At 35.4% G+C, this 20,113-nt stretch overlaps 1 protein-coding gene across 1 annotated transcript in view; it reads left to right on the top strand.

Moving 5' to 3' along the window:
• The first annotated feature begins 3,804 nt into the window (after positions 1-3,804).
• The window catches only part of LOC115289688 (E3 SUMO-protein ligase RanBP2-like), a 52,526-nt gene continuing 36,217 nt past the window's right edge, over positions 3,805-20,113 (top strand). The window contains exons 1-8 of the mRNA XM_029937050.1: positions 3,805-3,872; positions 5,801-5,912; positions 6,395-6,547; positions 10,631-10,861; positions 11,190-11,335; positions 13,588-13,780; positions 17,643-17,730; positions 19,491-19,700. Of these exons, the coding sequence (XP_029792910.1) occupies positions 3,811-3,872; positions 5,801-5,912; positions 6,395-6,547; positions 10,631-10,861; positions 11,190-11,335; positions 13,588-13,780; positions 17,643-17,730; positions 19,491-19,700 (1,195 nt within the window). The 5' untranslated portion in view covers positions 3,805-3,810. The remainder of the gene's footprint in view (positions 3,873-5,800; positions 5,913-6,394; positions 6,548-10,630; positions 10,862-11,189; positions 11,336-13,587; positions 13,781-17,642; positions 17,731-19,490; positions 19,701-20,113) is intronic.

Here is a 20,113-nt window from a genome sequence, read left to right as displayed (position 1 = left end):
ACGCCTATATAAGAAGATGTAATTGATTTAAGTAGTTATTCTTTAGTCTGGTTAATCTCTTTCTATTAGCTTTTGGTTATAAAAACTAAAACACTATTTCTGAAGTTCTTTTGAGTAATTTGTTTTATCTTTGCCTTTCTAAATTGGTGCCACTATAAATCTCAGATTTCCAACTTCACCTGGGTCTCCAGCATTCCACAGTCCATTTACCTGTCCCTTTTCCTTCGGCTAACAAATTGTAAAAGACACATAAAGTTGACATCTTAACCATTTTTAAGTGTGAAGTTCATTAGTGTTAGTGCACATTGTTACACATCAGAACTGCAGAATATTTCCATCTTGCAGAACTGAAACTCTCCACCCATTGCACAACTCCCCATTTTCCTTCTCCTAGCGTTTGGAGACCATCATTTGAGTTTGTTTCTATGAATTTATTACTTTGGATACTTCATAATAGTGAGTTTATACAGTATTTGTTTTTCTGGCTGGTTTACTTACTATAATATCAAGGTTCATCAATGATATACCTTGTGACAGAATTTCCCTCTTTTTTAAGGCTAAATAACATTCTGTTGTTTGTATTGTACATAACTGCATTTTATTTATTCATCCTTTGAAGGACAAAGGTTGCTTACAACCCTTGGCTGTTATGAATATGAGTCTCCAGATATTTTTTTTCCTCTTATTTATTTATTTAGAAAGCGTGAGTGAGCAAGGGGCAGAGAGAGAGGGAGAGAGAGAGTACGGAGCCTTGAGCGGGGCTTGAGCTCACCTGATGCAGAGCCTGAGCTCACAAACCTTGAGACCATGACCTGAGCCAAAGTAGGATGCTTAACTAACTGAATTACCCAGTCTCCCCTGCAAATATTTTCTTCAACACCTTGCTTTCAGTTCTTTTGGTTATATACCCAGAAGTTAGATTTCTGGATCCTATGGTAGTTTTTATTTTAGTTGTATGAGGAACCACCATACTATTTCCATAATGGCTGCACTACTTTACATTTTGACTACCAATGCACATGGATTCCAACGTTTCCATATTATTATCAACGGTTCTTTTTTTTTTTCTTTTTTGATAGTAGTCATCCTAATGATTATGAAGTACTATTCCATGGTGACTTTGATTTCTATTTTCCTGATGATAGGCCATTCATTTACCATTTTTAGAGAACTGTCTGGTACAAAGTCTTTTGCCCATTTTCTAGTTGGGTTATTAAATTTTGTGTTATTGAGGTATAGGGAGTTTTTTATTTTAATATATTTTCTCCCATTCTATAGGTTGACTTTTTATCCTGTTAATTGTGTCTTCTGATGCACAAAAGCTTTTAAGTTTGATGTAGTCCTTTTTGTCTATTTTTACTTTTGTTTCCCCTGCTTTTGGTATCAATTCCAAGAAATCCATTGCCCAGTCAAATCTCATACAGATTTTCTCCTGTGTTTTCTTCCAGGGATTTTAATAGTTTTGGATCTTAGTTTTAGGTCTTTAATTCATTTTGAGTTAATTTTTGTGCATGGTATAAAATAATGGTCCAGCTTTACTCCTTTGTATGTGGATGCCCAGTTTTCCCAGCACCATTAATTGAAAACAGTCTTTTCTCCATTAAATGTTGTTGGCACCCTTGTTCTAACAAAATATATATGTGACATTATGTATATATTTGAGTGTTTATTTCTAAGCCATTTACCTGTTCTTGATAACCACTTTCTGTTATTCCTTTCAGTCACTGTTTTAGAACTTCACTGTCCACCTCAAATTCTTCACAAGTTTTACTCAACAAACTCCCTTGCCTCTTCATTGGAAAACTGAGACTGTTGGCAGTGAACCAACCACCAGGCCCTATTCCTTATTCTGTCATCATAGATTTCCTCTTCAAGGTTCCTTCCTGACACCTTCTTTTGTTCTCATCCTTTTCAGTTTTCTGAGCCCTGATTTCTCCTTTTTCTTTCAAATTGTCAACTGGCTGTTTTTTCTTAGCATGAAAAACACATCCATGTCCCATCATTGCCTTGTTTCTTCCTTCACTTGGTAGGCTCTTTCAAAATGATTTAGGGGCACCTGAGTGGCTCAGTCAGTTGAGTGTCCAAGTTCAGCTCAAGTCATGATCTCATGGTTGGTGGGCTCAAGCCCCACAACTATCGGTCTTTGTGCTGACAGCACGGAGCCTATTTTGGATTCTGTCTCCTTTTCTTCCTGCCCCTTCCCTGCTCAAATTCTCTCTCTCTCACTCTCGCTCTCTCTCTCTCACACACACACACACACACACACACACACACACACCCCACACAGAAATAAACATTAAGAAAAAAAAAGAATGATTTAGCAGTATTGGTTCCTTAAGAGAGGAAATACTGTGATTTCCAAACAGAAAATTTGCATACATATACTTTTATGATTTGGAGAAAACTGCTTGGGAGCCTTGCCTGGGTGGTTAAGTGTCCAACTTTGGCTCAGGTCACAATCTTGCAGTTTGTGAGTTTGAGCCATGCAATCGGGCTCTCTGCTTACAGCTCAGGGCCCGGAGCCTTTTTTGGATTTTGTCTGTCTGTCTCTCTGCCCCTTCCCAACTTGTGAGCCATATTTAATTAATTTATTTGAGAGAGCTCAAGTGGGGTAGGGGCAGGGAGAGTGGGAGACAGAGGATCTGAAGTGGGCTCTGTGCTGGACAAGTCCAGTGTTGGGCTCATGAACCTGAGCTGAAGTTGGATATTGGATACTCAGCTGACTGAGCCACCCACGTGTCCTGGGAAAGGGGTTTTATTAAATTAAGGTATCATAACAGAAGATTTATGTGGTTTTGCTAAGTGACATTCCAAAGCAGTGGAGAAAATATAGATCATATGGATTATTTCATAGATGTGACTTGAACAATTGACACTTTAATGATATTTTTGGTTTAATAACTTATTTTTAAAAATAGAGCTTTAGCCTATATTATTGACCAAAGTAAGCTTTAGACTTAAAAGTAATTTTAGAGAAACAGAAAGAAAATATAGATGAATATTTCTCTCATGTGGGAAAGATATTTTTATCATATAATTTGAAGAAAATGAACAGCAAATGTTGTTAGAATAAAATGAATAAGTGAAAACCTACTGCTTTGTAGTGGATTTCTTTCTTTACTTAACATACTGATTTTTTTGTGTGTCCTTGTATAGTTTTCAAAGATTAGGTGTTTGAAGCTGTGTACTCTTTTATCTTGTGTGTATAACATCTGTTGTGCCCCAGCATTTTAAACTTGGGAGCTTATTGGATGGAATCAAAGAGCTGGCAAATGAATATTCCTGGAAGAATCCAACTTTTATTTTTGACTTTTTAATTCCTTGAGTGTAAAATAGTGATCTGTAGAGAGAATAGTACCTGGACGAGAGAGACCCTGTTGCCTTACTGGCATGGAAGTACATGTTTATTTTTCCTTATAAAGGCTTGCATTTGACAAGAGAAGAGAAGTTTCTTGTATCCCTTACCTTCCTTAAGAAAGCAGGTTTCTGTTGGTTTAGTTTCCTGTAAAGTGAGAGAGTGGCACCACATGGCTTTTCAGGTTTCTTGGTGATATAAATTCTTAATTTCTAACATTGTCTTGTTTGCTGCTTTTAAATTTATTTTTTATTTTGTGATGAGAATTATAAAACATGGAATCGTGACTTTTACAACATATATGCATTTCTACAGGCAATTTTTTTCCTTTTAGGTGAACAGAAATCAAATATATTAATATTTAACCTTATTAGGACAAATTTTTAGTTCTGTGGAAACTTTTCAAAATTCAAAACATGAAAAGTTAAAAACTCTTAATTTTTTTTTAGAAGTCAATGAAAGGATTCTATTTTGCAAAGCTGTACTATGAAGTAAAAGAATATGATCTTGCTAAAAAGTAAGTACCAAACTGTAAACATACTTTAGTTTTCTCAAATCAATCTTTCCTCTTGTATTCTTACTTGAAATGGCTGAAAATATGATGTTTTTTAGCAATTCTTCATCCATGTCTTGGAAATAAGGTATTCTATCATTTCAGACTGTTTTAAAGGACTAAGCCTCAATTCCATGAGATTGAGCCTAGAATGAGTACTTTCTGCCTGCCTGCTGCTTGTTTATACTTAAAGCAAGAAATCATTTGGCTTCAAACACTTCTAAGGAATAAAAGACAACCATGTTTATTTTTAATTTCTTCCTGGTTAGATGTCTGGTACTTTAATCAGTTTGAAAATTACCAATGAGTATAAAATTAAACTGTAATTTCTGGGGAGGAGAATAGCTTCTGTAAAAGATCTCTAATTGACTCAGTAGGTAATACTCTGAGGTGCTGTCTCACCTGTAAGGCAAAGAAGGTTGGTGATCTGTTTTGGAGTGGCTTGAGGCAGGAAATTAGGGAGGGCAGGCAGGTTAAAAGCATTAATGGGAAGATGGAAATGCTATTAAGTAAGGAAAATGAGAACACCTTTATTTAACTAGCGGCAATGGGGCCGTCAACACTATTCCTTCTATGACTGACACTTTCTCTAGATTTGGTCTTCGGTCTGACTTCTTTTAGATAATACTGAGCCTTGAGGATAGTTCACTTATTCTTTAGCTGTTACTTGATTTAAGAAATGGAAATTATCTATGTTTGCTAGTTTATTTAGTAATTTTTCCTCTGCTCTATTTTACCTGTGAACAGTAGTGTTGGATATTATTTTTTATATTTAGAAGGTGAATTGTACATTCTTGGGGCACGTGGCTGGCTCAGTCAGTAGAGCCTGCAACTTTTTTTTTTTTTTTTAATGTTTTTTAATTTATTTTTGAGAGACAATGCAAGTAGGGGAGGGTCAGAAAGAGAGTGGGAGATACAGAATCCGAAGCAGGCTCCAGGCTCTGAGCTAGCTGTCAGCACAGAGCCTGACGCAGGGCTTGAACCCGTGAACCCTGAGATCATGACCTGAGCTGAAGCCAGACGCTTAACCGACTGAGCCATCAAGGCACCCCGAGCATGCAGCTCTTGATCTCTGGGTCGAGAATTCGAGCTCCACATTGGGTGTAGAGGTTACTTAAAAGGTAAATAGTATATTTTTCTTAGTATTTTGCACTATGATACTTTAAAAATATTTACTGTAATCATTTTCTGATTCCTATGTAAAATTCTTTAGTGCTTTACTAAAATATAATCAAAGAAAAAGCAATTTATGTCTTAATTTTTTTTAATTTAATCTTTTTTTTAAATTTACATTCAAGTTAGTTAGCATATAATGCAACAGTGATTTCAGGAGTAGATTCCTTAATGCCCCTTGCTCATTTAGCCCATCCCCCCCTCCCATAACCCGTCTTGTAACCCTCTGTTTGTTCTCCATATTTAAGAGTCTCTTATGTTTTTGTCCCCCTCCCTGTTTTTATATTATTTTTGCTTCCCTTCCCTTATGTTCATCTGTTTTGTATCTTAAATTCCTCATATGAGTGAAGTCATATAATATTTGTCTTTCTCTGACTGCCTAATTTCACTTAGCATAATGCTCTCTAGGTCCGTTCACATAGTTTTCCATTAATTTCTTACTTGTGGTAGTATTAGAAAAAACATTTGGTAAACGTAGTATTTGATGGTATAATTTATTGTCAATTTTGTATGTATGCTTGTGTTTAAGTATTCTTATAGACACTTCTGAGTTGTTTGCATATTCTAGTTTAAATAAATAGTGGTAGACAATAATTAGAATAACATTGTGGATTAGTTTAGTGATTGCTTTAGTTTAAGATGTTTTCTTTGGTTAGTATTTAAATAGAGTTCTGAATGAAAATTTAAAAATTATTTATTTTTATATTATTTTTAAACAGATATATATCTACATATATTAATGTGCAAGAAAGAGATCCCAAAGCTCACAGATTTCTTGGTCTTCTTTATGAAGTTGAGGAAAATATAGACAAGGCTGTCGAATGTTATAAGGTAAACTGTTAAGATTAAAATATAGCCTTTGCACAGCCACACATATGCCCAGAGTAATTTATATAGTAAATAACTCAAATATCTTTTATGGATGCCATGAAAACAAGCATTGATATCATAGTACTATTAAACGATACAGATTAGAATATATTTTAAATTATTTGGCCCAGTGTACACTGTAATCATTAAGTTAGCACTTATAAAAGAAGATTAACATCTATAAATTCTAAGTTTAACATGGTCGGAAATGCTGTTCTTGTAAGTGTGGTTTTTCTTTTTGTTTTTTTGATATTTACCTAATAAAGACATAGTTTTTCTTTAATTCATCTGCCAAAAAATTCTAAGACACTTTAATTTTAACCATTTGAAATAGCACATTGTCATTTAGAAAAGTTTTTAGTGTGCGCAAGGATGAATCTTTAACTTTTATATGTTGGTACCTTAGGAGTCCTACTAATTTATTCTTTCTTTTCTGATCTCAGCGTTCAGTGGAATTAAACCCAACGCAAAAAGATCTTGTGTTGAAGATTGCAGAATTGCTTTGTAAAAACGATGTTACTGATGGAAGAGCAAAATATTGGGTTGAAAGAGCAGCTAAACTTTTCCCAGGAAGTCCTGTGATTTATAAACTAAAGGTAAAAAACTGAATAAGATAAATCATAATAAAAGCAGTTGGGGGGCGTTGCCTGAGTGACTCATTTGGTTAAGCATCTGACTTGATTTTTGCTCAGATCATGATCTCAAGCCTAGAAGCAGGCTCTGTGCTGACATTGTGCCTGCTTGGGATTCTCTCTGTCGCTTTCTCTCTACCTTTCTCTCCCTCGTTCTCTCACTCTCTGTCAAAATAAATAAATAAGCTTAAAAAAAATAAAGCATTTGGGAAAAACTTAAGACACAACCATTTCTAATATTTGGAGTTAAGGTGACTTTTCAGTAGGCATGGAAGTTGATGGAAAATGGATGAAGGTGGTCAAATGATACCAACTTCTATGTGTAAAATAAGTTCCAGGGATATATATAATGGATAACATCATGACTAGAGTTAACCATACTGTATTGTATATGAAAGCTGTAAAGGGAACAAGTAGATCTTAAGAGTTTTTATCACAAGAAAAAAATAATTTATAACCATATGAAGTAATGGATGTTAATTGAACTTAAGTGGAAATCATTTCACTATATACATGTCTCAAATTGTTATATTATGCACCGTAAACTGATACAGAATTATATGTCAATTATATCTAAAAAATGTTAAATTTTTTTTTCTTCAGAACCTTTCTGAGTATATGCTGTTTTATTAGACACTATTATGTTTTACAAGTAGTATCTCATTTACCCTTATGAAGTGATTAATGTTTTAGGGATTTTATAGTTTCGTAGCTTACATGGCAGAGCTAAGATTTAAATTGATCTCTTGTCTGATATAAAATATTGGCTTCGTTGGGTGAAAAGAATGACAGGTTAAGGGTTATTTTAAAGGTTTTTAAGAACTACTGTCTAAAATTGGAAAGGGTTGCCTTGCTAGCTTAGTTGGCAGAGTGTGTGACTCTTGATCTCAGAGTTGTGAGTTTGAACCCCATGTTGGGTGTAGATTCCTTAAAAGTAAAATCTTTAGGAAAAAAGAGGATTGTGTTATGGGATAGTGATGTTTCAAGCAAAAGATAAAGGATAGTTTCTTCAGTATGTCACAGATAATTACTAAAAATTAATAGGAAGTTCTTGCTAATCTATTAACCAATTCAAATTGTTACTTTTTACGAGTAAAATGTAGTTTACTTAAGTAACTCTTTTGGAGACAGTCTTTCCAGATTTGCTAAAAGCAAACAGAATTTTAAATAAAAAGAAAATTTTCAGAAAACCATAGGAAAATACATTTATAGTACTGTACTGTAATTGTTGAAACTCCATTATGTAAGTGGACCTGTGCATTTCAAACTTGTATTGTTTCAGGGTCAATTGTATATTGTTTTTAATAGCTCCATCACCCCCATTATACATGTTTTTGATAGAATTTATTTTGGAATAATTTGTTTTCAACAGGAAAATTGCAAAGATTGTACAGAGAGGTTCTGTTTATACTTCACTCAGTTTCCCACACTGGTTACATGTTATGTAACTATAGTATAATATCAAAATCAGGAATTTGACATTGGTACAATGTGTGTGTATAGTTCTTTTTCATTTTATAAGATGTACAGATTGGTGTAACCACCACTGCAGTTAAAGTACAGAACTGCTACATCATCATAAAGATCTCCCTCAAGCTTTCCCTTTTATGGTCATAGCTAACCCCCTCCTTTCATCCTTAACTCTGGCAGCTACTCTTTGTTCTCCATATTTATAATTTTGTAATTTAAAATGTTATATAAATGGAATCATGCAATATACAGCCTTATGAGGTTAGCTTTTTTTTCATTGAACGAATGCCTTTGAGATCCATCCAAGTTGGGAGTATCAGTAGTTTTTTTCTTTTTATTGCTGAGTAATATTTTGTGTGTGAATGTATCCCACAGGTTAACTGTTTACTTTTGATGGATATTTTGGTTGTTTCCTGTTTGGGGCTGTTATCTCATATGAACAACAGTGTACAGATTTTAAAATCTGAAGTATTAAGACTCCAGGGCACCTGGTGGCTCAGTCAGTTAAGTGTCCAACTCTTGATTTCTGCTCAGGTCGTGATCTCACAGTTGGTGAGTTTGAGCCCCACATTCGATTCCATGCTGACAGTGCAGAGCCTGTTTGTGATATTCTCTCTTTCTGTGTCTCTCTCCCTCTCTTTCTTTGCCTTATCCCCTGCTTGTACTCTCGTTCTCTCCCTCAAATAAATATAAAAATATACAAAAACAACCCTCAGGATAAACCAGTAACATTGTTTTCTTCTTCCTATAATAAGCAGCTGGGTTTTAAATATTAATCTAAAGTGTCAGGTCCAAGTGTAGATTTCTTTACCTTATTGTCTTTTTATTATGCCTAAAACATAACTTCCTTAGTGGCCTTGACAATCCAATTTTTTTGACGACATTACATTGAGAAACAAATATTGGTAAGAGTTCATTTTTCTTTTTAAAAAAAATGAGCTGTGATGGTGATTTTCTTTAGTAAATTTAAAGATACTGTTATCTAAAGTTAAACCTTTCTTATGTCATATTTTCCCTCATTTTTTTTTGAGATTTAAATGCAGTTCTATTTCTTCTAAAATTTAAGGCTTAAGTAAGTAGTTTTTTGGCGTTTGTTTACTGAATGAAAATGTTAGTGAGAGGGCTTTTTCTTTTGGATATGAGAGTAGAGGTTTTGAGAATTACCTATGAAGGTATTGATCTTTAATGATTTTTTAAATGTTTATTTATTTTGAGAAAAAGAGAGCAGGGGAGGGGCAGAGGGAGAGGGAGACAAAGAATCCCAGGCAGGCTCCACATTGGCAGCACAGAGCCCAACAACACAGGGCTTGAACTGAGCCACCCAGATGCTTCTGAAGTAATCTTTTCAGGGAATGGAGAAAGTGAATCCATTAGAGGTCAAGTAGAATTTTATTCTAGGCATTAACGGTTTGGAATCTCGAGATTATGAAAGTCAGTTAGCCTGGTTGTGATTTCCCCAAATTCCCAAATCCCCTACCCCCTATTGTTCAACTGTTAGTATATAAGGCGCAGAGGAAGCAGATGGTAGGGTTCTTTTAAGGAAAGGTAGAAGGAATTAATTGAGGGCAACTGTGAGCAAGCAGTATTAGGGGTATTAGAGACTATGGCATTTTAGGTTGACAGAAGGAAAATACGTGTTTTACGGAAAATTAAAACTTGGCGATGATAGTGTTTTGAAGACGGCTTTCTTTCCATGTGGTAGAGACAAATATATGTGGCAGTGAGGGTGTGTGTGTCCACAGTAGGTGACAGAATAAGAGGGGTAAGGTGACCAAAATTCAGATTTTGAAGACCCAGATCAGTGCTAAATGGATGGCTGAAGCTGGAGTATAGAGCAAAGCCATGGAGATGAGGTAATTAAAGAACCAAGTAGCCAGGCTGTTGTAGATCTTTGCACATCTTTCCGTTGCTAATAATAGTGATGGCTATTATGAATGAAGGAAGAGTGTTTGATTTCAGTTGCTCATAAGGCATGAGTGGGAGAACTGGATAGCATGTCCTTTGGAAAACAGGATTGTAAGTACATGGATGTGGGGATACATGATTTGGCGGTGAGTGGGTCATTGACCCTCATGCCTCTGCCTCAAGATAGGCTAGCAGAGAAGAGGCTGCCATGAGCTATCTCAAGGTAATAATCCATTTAGGTGCAGCGAGATGAGAAGATAGCAGAACAGTAGAAGCTCTGAAGTGGGACCAGAGCAGGGAGTCAGAATACGGAGGTGCAGAATAGTTTTGAGGATAAGGACCTTGACATGAGGATTGACAGGGGAGCTAGGCTTCTGGTGGTGAGTGGGGTGTATAGGAATGTGGTACAGTAGTTCTGGCCATCTGTGAGGTGTATGTGGGCAGACATTGTTACTATGTAATCTCAGATGTTTCTCTTCACCTAAGTTTCTTGAGGTTTAGCTTCTGGCTGGAAGCAGCTTTCTTCCATGAGACTTGGGATATATGGGATGATACTTGTAATTTACTAACGCTGTACACAGTGGAATGGTGTTCATAGGAACCGCGATGTGATCCACGATGTGTTTAAACATGCACAGGTATTTCTCTAAATCATTAATTTTTTTTTAATAGGAACAGCTTTTAGACTGCACAGGTGAAGATGGATGGAATAAACTTTTTGATTTGATTCAGTCAGAACTTTACGCAAGACCTGATGATGTCTATGTAAACATCCGACTAGTAGAGCTGTATCGCTCAAATAAAAGATTGAAGGATGCTGTGGCCCACTGCCATGAGGCAGAGAAAAACATAACTTTGCGTTCAAGTTTACAATGGAATTCATGTGTTGTACAGACTCTTAAGGTAGGTAAAAACTCTTAGGCCTCTCTGTTACTATACATCCCTTTGTATTTTAGTGGTGCTCTCTGAGACTTAAATTTCTTCCATTTATGTGTAGCAACTGTGAAGTGAAATTTTTAGTAAGGTGATTTCAGTTTTATAATGGGTAGATTGGAGAGATAAATGCAACAGATATATGTGCTTTTGGTGTTTTAGTAGGCTGATGTAAAAATCAGTGGTTTAATGAATATAAGGATGGGCAAAGGAGTTTATAGACCTAAAACTAGACATAAAACTAATTTTGTAATGCTTGGTAAAGTTTTGTAACTTAGTGTTTTTTTCTACAAAATAGGAATATATGGAATCTTCACAGTGTTTGGAGTCTGATAAAAGTAGCTGGCAAATTGCCAATAAAGACTTACTTCTGGCATATGCTAACCTTATGCTTCTTACGCTCTCCACCAGAGATGTGCAAGAAAGTAGAGAATTATTGGAAAGGTATGTTGAGTTAAGGAGAGTCAATTATAGATTTTCTTTTTGTCAATTACAGGTTTTCTTTTTGTAGTGAATTCAGTTCATTGGTCTAAACATTTTACTGCATCACTATTTCTATAATGTACCCAGGGGTGGTAGTTAATACAATAACCTTCTTATTTCTTTTTTGGGGATATTATAATTGGTTTTATATGACTCTGATTTTTTAGAGAACTATGTTATTGTACAGACTTGGTTAAATTACTGTACTTACATATCCAATTTTGCCATGCTTAGTACTCTTGAAAAGGAATGTTCTAACTGGAATTTCATATTTTATTTCAAAAATGATATAATCTTGGTGCGCCTGGGTGGCTCAGTCAGCTACGTGCAAGTCATGATCTTGTGGTCTGTGAGTTCGAGTCCTGCGTCGGGTTCTGGCTGGCAGCTCAGAGCCTGGAGCCTGTTTCAGATCTGTATCTCCCTCTCTCTCTCTGCCCCTCCCCTGCTCGTGCTCTCTTTCTGTCTCAAAAGTAAATAAAAAAAAAAAATTTTTTTTAATGATATAATCTTGAGTGAAAATCAAAATAGACTTCAATCTATCAGATGTTTTAGTGTCCCCAGTATTTCAGAAAACTTAATGTTTTTCCTTAGAAACAAGATAACTAAAATATAATGTATGACTTTTCTGTTTTCCTAAATTTTTATTTCTAGGACCATATCTCCACTTTATTAAAATAAATTTCATTGAGCAAAAACATCAGTTGGATTTGTATAAGAATGTTAGTTGAGAGTGGGGGTTGACCAGAGCTTCTAGGCCCTGATTTTGTAAACATGCTTTTATTGGAACACAGCTGTGCCTCTTGTATATTATCTATGGCTGCCTACATATGACAGTGGCAGAATTGAGCATCTGTGACAGAGATTGTATGCCTGCACAGCCAGATTAGTATGTGGCTCTTTTTAGTTTGTCAATTTCTGGTTTAGACTATGCATTTGTTTGAAAAGTAATCTTTGTTCTCCATCTGGTGTTTGGGGAGTTAAGGGATACAAGTAGTTTTCTTAAAGAATTTATTAGTGTTCTAAAATTGTGGGGAAGGGTGGTATCTAAAACATTTTAACTTTCAGATTATTTTAGGAAATATTTAGGATGTTTTCTTTTATATGGGTTATATACTTAAACATTTGAGAATGTTTTCAGGTCACCTGAGAAAATGAGGGTGGAAAAGACAATTTCTTAGTAGTACTATAAAAATAATTTAAACTTGGGGCACCTGGGTGGCTCAGTTAGTTAATAAGCCTTTGGCTCTTGGTTTCAGCTCAGGTCATGATCTCAGGGTTCATGGGTCGAGCCTCACATCGGGCTTCACTCTGACAGTGCAGAAGCTACTTGGGATTCTCTCTCCCTCTCTCTCTGCCCCTTTCCCCCAAATAAATAAATAAAACTTATAAAAATAATTTAAACTTCATGGATACCCTTGAAGGAGTTTTGATAAACAGAGGGGTTCCTGGAACTTCCTTGTTATAACCTACTTAGAAATCATGCTTCACATTTCTATCAAGTGTTGTTTTTCTTACAAAGTGAGGATTCTGAGGACCATTTGAATTTAGAAGCACTAATTAGTACATTTACGAATAATAGAAATTCAGTTTAAGCCTGTAATTATCCCAAATATCTTATCAGTTATGTACTTCTAATTTGAAAATGGCAAGTCTGATTTGAGAAATTCCAACTTTGTGATCTAGAAGAAACTAGAAAATACGGGTCAGTTATGAAATCTACACCTTAGTCAGTAATCATCTTTTTTTTTTAAGTTTTTTATTTATGTTGAGAGAGACAGAGACAACATGAGTGGGGGAAGGGCAGAGAGCGGGAGAATCCCATGTAGGCTCTGCACCACCAGCATGGAATTTGATGCAGGGCTTGAACCCATCAAGCTGTGAGATCATGACCTGAGCTGAAACCAAGAGTCAGATGCTTAAACACCCAGGTGCCCCAGTAATCATATCTTTTGATTTGTATCTTTTCTTCGATTGGAGGGCTGGAAATAACTCTTTGGAATAAGACATTCTAGAGGTTAATTTTGAAGTATAGAAAGTATATTGAATAAAAATAAACAGATGATTCATGATTTATAAAATAGAGAATGAGGATTATTAGTTTGTGGACAATGAAGCCTGAAATAAATTCCCTTTGTTAATTTAATTAAATCATGAAACCGTGATTATTCACGATGCAATAGGCTTAATGCCTGTTTAATAATTTAATATTGCAGTTTTGATCGTGCTCTCCAGTCTGTGAAGTCTTGTGTGGGTGGAAGTGATGAGCTCTCAACTACTTTCTTAGAAGTAAAAGGACATTTCTACATGCATGCTGGTTCTCTGCTTTTGAAGATGGGTCAGCATAGTGATCTGCAATGGCGAGCGCTCTCTGAACTGGCCACATTGTGTTATCTCATAGCATTTCAGGTAAGCTTTTTCTAGTTTTGGGTGTAGTTGACATTTCACTGAGACTCTGTTGTATTTCACATGGACATGTATCCTGGTATATATTGAAAATATGAATAAATTTATAGAATTGAAGTTAATGAAATTGTTAATTTGAAAGGTGAAAACTGACAAGATTTATATAGTATTGGTGAAGTGAAGCAGGTATGTTGATGCATTGCTGATGGTAATCTGTATTGCTTGACTCACTGGATGACCACTTTAAGAGTTTGACCTTTTTACTCTGCCATTTCTGGGAACCTATAATAAGGAAATAATCTCAAATATGGATAAAATTTGATTCAAAAAGAATACATTGATGTGCATGCATAAATTGGACAGAAAAGTAAATTTGGGGGATGGTTACATAAGCTATGATAGAAGAACATGTTTAAAGTGTTCATTGAAACATATGTACGTAATATGTATATAACATTGGTGATACTTACAATATATAAGAGTAGTTCTTAATCGTTGGAAACAATTCCTTTCTTTATACATAGAATATGACATGAAAGATGCTGAAATATGAACCATTATGATAAAATGCTGGTCGTTAACCCTTCCCCAATCCATTTTTATAATTTTAATGTTTTCTTTACTGAGCTTGTATCAATTTTGAAATGAAAATAAATTAGCAGTCTGCCCAAAAATGCAAAAGGTCTGGCTTATAAAAATAATTGTTAGTTTTAGCCAACTATCTTTTGCTTAGGGAAAGAAAAAAGAATTCACTGTACTTCTAGGGATAAGTTACTTTTAGGGGAAATCTCCTCCTTCGAGTTCATGTTATATAAATCTTTTTTAAAACACTGTTAATATTCGGCCCACAACGTTAATTGCTGCTGTTTGCTCAGCAGAAGCATTTAGGTTCATGGAGAAGTATATATGTATTAGTGAAAATGAATGAAGTTAATGAAGTTGCTAATTTATTTAGGCACTAAAATGTTCTTATGATTAATATTTTTAAAGAATTTTCAAGTCAAGTGATGGTTTATTTTTAATGGAAACTAGAAACTTTTTAAAATATATACATATTTTAAAGTTAATGCATTCAACTGTTTTAAATTTTGACCCTTTTTAATAGGAAAAACTAAATTTCCTTCTTTTTTATTAGTTTCTTAAAGTTTGTTTATTTATCTTGAGAGAGGGAAAGAGAGTGGGGAGGGGCAGAGAGAGAATTCTGAGCAGGCTCCGTTCTGTCAGAGCAGTGCCCAATGCCGGGCACGAATTCACAAACCACGAGATCATGATCTGAACTGAAATCAAGAGTTGTACGCTTAACTAACTGAGCCACCCAGGTGCCCCTAAATTTTCTTAAATCATTCACTCAAATCTTTCCTACAAGACAAAGACTGTTGCTAGTATCTTGCGTATTCAGAAGTTTTTCTGTATATATAAGCATTAAACGCATCCATTCTTTACCTTTTTTTTTTTTTTTTTTTACCATTTTTTAAATTTTATTTTTTGAGAGAGAGAGAGAGAGAGCGAGCAAGTGAGCATGTGAGCAGGCGAGGGGCATACAGAGGGGAGACTCAGAATCTGAAGCAGGCTCCAGGCTCTCAGTTGTCAGAACAGATCCTGACGTGGGCTCGAACCCATCAACTGCGATATCTCTACCTGAGCTGAAAAGTCGGATGCTTAACAGACTGAGCCACCCAGGCGCCCCTCCTTTCTTTACTTAAAAAACTCTGTTACTTCAGTAAAGGTGTGCTTTATCTACTGTCTAACACTTTGCTTTTTTTCACTGTTTTCCATTGTCTCATTTCAGCATATAGATGTCTACTTTCAGCCCTTCGCTTTTACCTACTACACATTTCCATTGAATGGATAAATAATGGACATCTCGTAGATGCTTGAATTTTATATTATCATGTGTTGTAAAGCTTAATTATCAAATGATTATAGGCATACAAGGGAAGTGTAGACTGGTATAGGAGTCCTTAAGGAATCTTATCAGGCCAGTGTCTTAAATGGTAGGATTTTCAGATTCTTGATCAGGTAATATTGTGGTTTTAGTAAGTGTATCTGGATTTCAGGTAGGCATTACACAAGGTCTCTCAAAACTGTTTAATTTCAGATATGAAAATATTGACTTGGGATGATGTGACTGAATGGATTCATAACTAATCACAAATGATAGCTGTAAAGGGGGCTAGTTTTATGAATTGAGGTCAGTTTGAAAGCAAAAAGAATTATGTCACATTTTGTTTCTCATTTTGTGTGCTCTTCAGCATCTTCAGAGACATTGGCATCATGTTTAGAAAACTTGTGGATAAAACCATAGGTCTACCTAAAGTTTCTAAAATTCAAAATAGAAGATTTTAGATTCAAGGAGTATATTTACTTTGAAAAATTAGTGTCTTTGGAAAAGTGATTGTATTCATATGGTTTAAAATTCCAGTGGTGTATAAGAGTAATACCATGAGAATTCCTTCCTACTTCTGTTCTTTCAGTCATTTACTTCTCTTCCCTGGAGGAACTAATGATACTCATTTCTTCTGAGTTCTTTGAGAGAGGTTTTGTGCATGTATAAGCAGATAGACACTGCCCACTCCCACTTCTCTTGAAAAGTTACAGATAGAAACATTCTATACATTTTTATTTCCTTTGCTGCTTTTTTTTTTCTTTTTTTTCTTTTTAATGTTTATGTATTTTTGAGAGAGAGACAGACTGTGAGCGGGGGAAGGACAGAGAGGGAGACACAGAATTCGAAACAAGCTCCAGGCTCTGAGCTGTCAGCACAGAGCATGACGCAGGGCCCCAACTCACAAACCGTGAGATCATGACCTGAGCCGAAGTCGAACTTAACTGATTGAGCCACCCAGGCGCCCCTCCTTTGTGTATTTTTATGAAATATGTGTTGATGATATTTCTGTGTTGGTATAGAAAACATAGCATGAGTATTATGGTTGTGTATCATTCCATTCTATGAATGTACTGTAGTTTTGGTGTTGTTTTTTTTAACCAGTTCCTTAAAGCCAAGGTTACTTTTACTTTTTTGCTATTTCAATAATTTTTCAATGGATAACTTTTGACATTTCACATGTGAAACTTTATGGGTAAAATAAATTCTTGAAAGAAGAATCAAAGTGCATCTATGCGCTTATAATTTGTAGGACTTTTGCCAAATTTCCAACTTCACAGAAGTTGCACCAAATTGAACTCCCACTTACAAGTTAAGAAAGTCATTGAAATTTAACAGCAGTTACTCCAACCACTCATGTATTCTTTTTAGACTATTTCTAGTCAGTGGCTGTTGCCTGTACCTGAATATTTTCAGTGATCAACATTCACTGCTTTTCAAGATAGCCCATTGCATTTTTGATAGTCTGCGTTTTAGTGCTTCCTATGTGGAGCAAAAAAATATTCTTCAGCCTGCTACCATTGGTGTTTTTCTTTTGGTACTATTTAAAAACATTGAACTCTTCTTTTATGAGATGATTTTCTTTATATCTGAAGGGAGCTCTTATATTTTTTCTTCATCATTTTTTCAGCTTTTCATATGACACAGGTTGGAGTCCTGCTCTCTTTGCTGTCCCACTTTATCCCAGTGGTGTCCCACATTATCCATACTCTTTGAAAATGTGCTGTCTGTAGTGTGGCATTTGAAGGTGCTTTTATAGTAGAAAGTTATTTCTTGGAAGTTAATCATTGTAGACAGCTTTTATGTATTATCTAAATTCCTTGATTCCCAGTTTTTTCAGTTGAAAAACTTCCAACTTCTACTCAGGTTAACCATTGGTTAATTGTTCGTCATCAAAAAAGCACAATGTAACAGAAAGGAACATGTTAATGTTAGAAATACAGGTATCACTAAATTAAGACTTGATTTTAAAATTATCAGGTTCCAAGACCAAAGATTAAATTAATAAAAGGTGAAGTTGGACAAAATCTACTGGAAATGATGGCCTATGATCGTCTAAGCCAATCAGGTAATGGTAATGTTTAATTAATTTTATTTTAAAAAGAAAAAAAAATTTCTCTGTTAGAGTACATCTTATGATAATCCTGTTTGTAGGAGATACTTTGCATAGTCATTTATTTCTCTTTGCCATGTTGGATGAGGGCAAGAGAGGTAGATCTAGAAGTGTCTCCTTCAGAAGGTAACAAATGCTTGATATTGTTTGCTCCTGAATGGAGAAACTCTTTAATCTCTCCTTTATCTAGCTGCTAGAGCCTCCGTTCTGAATATTTTAAAGCACTTCTTGAACTAAGAATAATTATGGATTTGCCAGCCATTTAACATCAGTGTCTTATAAGATGCTGCTATGAGGGATATAAAGGTGAAGAAGTAATGGATCTCTTAAGGAACTGACAACATAGTAAAGAAGATAAAAGATACATACTTACATACTGTTAGGCTTTTGGAATTTGTAAATTAATTCCACTTTTGACTACTTGGGATGGACCCAAAGGTCTGTTACATATTATCTGGTTTTGGTGAGGCAGAAACTTCAAGATATTGGCCAATCAGGCAATGAGCCGAAGAAGCATAATGCTTTATGTAAGAAGCAGTTTTGATATAAAATCGAATGAACTTTGTAAAGAGCAAGTGGTAGTATTAAAGTTACTTTAAGCTTTGTTTGTAGTTAGACTGTTGGTCAAAGCTTATATTGCTCCTCTATCCCATAGCTTACTTTTTGTGGGAGGTAGACTTTCGGTCCTTAAAGAAGTAACTTTGCATTTTTTCTTATGTCTTCTGTCTCCCTTGCAGGGCTTTCATAGATGCTTTTGCAGGGTTACAATTAGTAAGATGAACTGTATTTTAATGTCTTTGATTTGGGCATTCCTGAATGTGTCTCTGCAAAGTTTTAGAAAGTCTGGTGGTAACCAAACCTTATTGACTAGCAGAATTATTTGAAGGAGTGGTGTTTTTTTTTTTAAACAGCTTAATTGAGAGTAAATTCACATACTGTATAATTCACATAAATGTATGACTCAGAGGTTTTTAGTATGTTCACAGAATTGTGCAACCATCACCACAATTTTAGAACATCTTCATCACCTTGTAAAGAAGTGTCATACCCATTAGTAGTCACTTCGCATTTCTCCCCAAACCCTCTAGTCCTCGTCACCCGTTCATATTCTATCTCTTTAGATTTCCTTATTCTGGGCATTTTATATAATGGTCTTTTGTGATCTTATGTGACTGACACTTCTTCCACTTACCATAGTGTTTTCAAAGTTCATCCATGTTACAGCTGGTACGATAACTTATCCATGGAGTGTTTTAAAAATAGATGCCTCACCCCAAACCTGTGGAATCAGAATCTCTGAGAATAGGGCCTGGAAATAATTGTTTTTTTAAAAGCTTTTTCAAGGATGACTCTTAGCAGTTAGGCTTAGAAATCAGTTAACAGATTAGAGAGTTTGAGGTTGGCTCTGCCCTCCTTTGGCTGCCCAAATGACACAGTTTCCATCTAAAATGTAAATACTTTAAATGCTTTTGGCATTTTTCACACATATTCGGGTCTTCTCTCTCCTTTCACTCTAACATGTAGATACAGATAACTTTTAAACCTGTAATCTGTATCCATTTTTTGCTGAAGAACCCTTTTTGTTCAGTTGTGGTTGCTGGGTTGGAGGGTTAGCTCTGAGGTAGTCATATTTCATATAGGATATATGAATGAAACCATTGAGAGATGGAGTAAGAACAATCTTTTGTAAATGATGGAAATAATTTGTTTTTCAGGACACATGCTGCTAAACTTAAGTCGTGACAAGCAAGATTTTTTAAAAGAGGTTGTAGAATCCTTTGCCAACAAAAGTGGACAGTCTGCTCTGTATGATGCTCTGTTTTCTAGCCAGTCACCTAAGGAGAGGTCTTTCCTTGGTAAAGATGATATTGGAAACATTGCTGTGCAAGCACCAGAGCCTGATGATTTGGCTAGATATGATGTTGGTAAGTTGTATCTTTTAAAGTAAACATTCTGAATCTTAACCTTTTTATTGTAGGAGAAGAATAAAAGTAAAAAAAGAAAGAAATTGCTCATAATCTCATTACCCAGAAATAATGATTTAATATTTTTCTGTATTTCTTTGAGGTTTTTGGTGGGGTAGGGAAGTATGAAGGGTTGGTAGTGGTAATGTTGGCATGTTTTTCTTCTATATTTAAAAAAATTTTTAATGTTTACTCATTTTTGAGAGAGAGAGAGAGAGAGAGAGAGAGAGAGAGAGAGAGAGAGAGAACAAGCAGGGGAGGGGCAAAGAGAGAGGGAGATGCAGAATCTGAAGCAGGCACCAGGCTCTAAGCTGTCAGCCCAGAGCCCAATGAGGAGATCGAACTCACAAGCCGTAAAACCATGACCCGAGCTG

This window comes from Suricata suricatta, chromosome 4, assembly GCF_006229205.1.
Source record: "Suricata suricatta isolate VVHF042 chromosome 4, meerkat_22Aug2017_6uvM2_HiC, whole genome shotgun sequence".
NCBI classification, from domain to species: Eukaryota; Metazoa; Chordata; class Mammalia; order Carnivora; family Herpestidae; genus Suricata; species Suricata suricatta.
The sequence above is the reverse complement of the archived record's forward strand: the minus strand, read 5'-3'. Positions and strand labels throughout refer to the sequence as shown.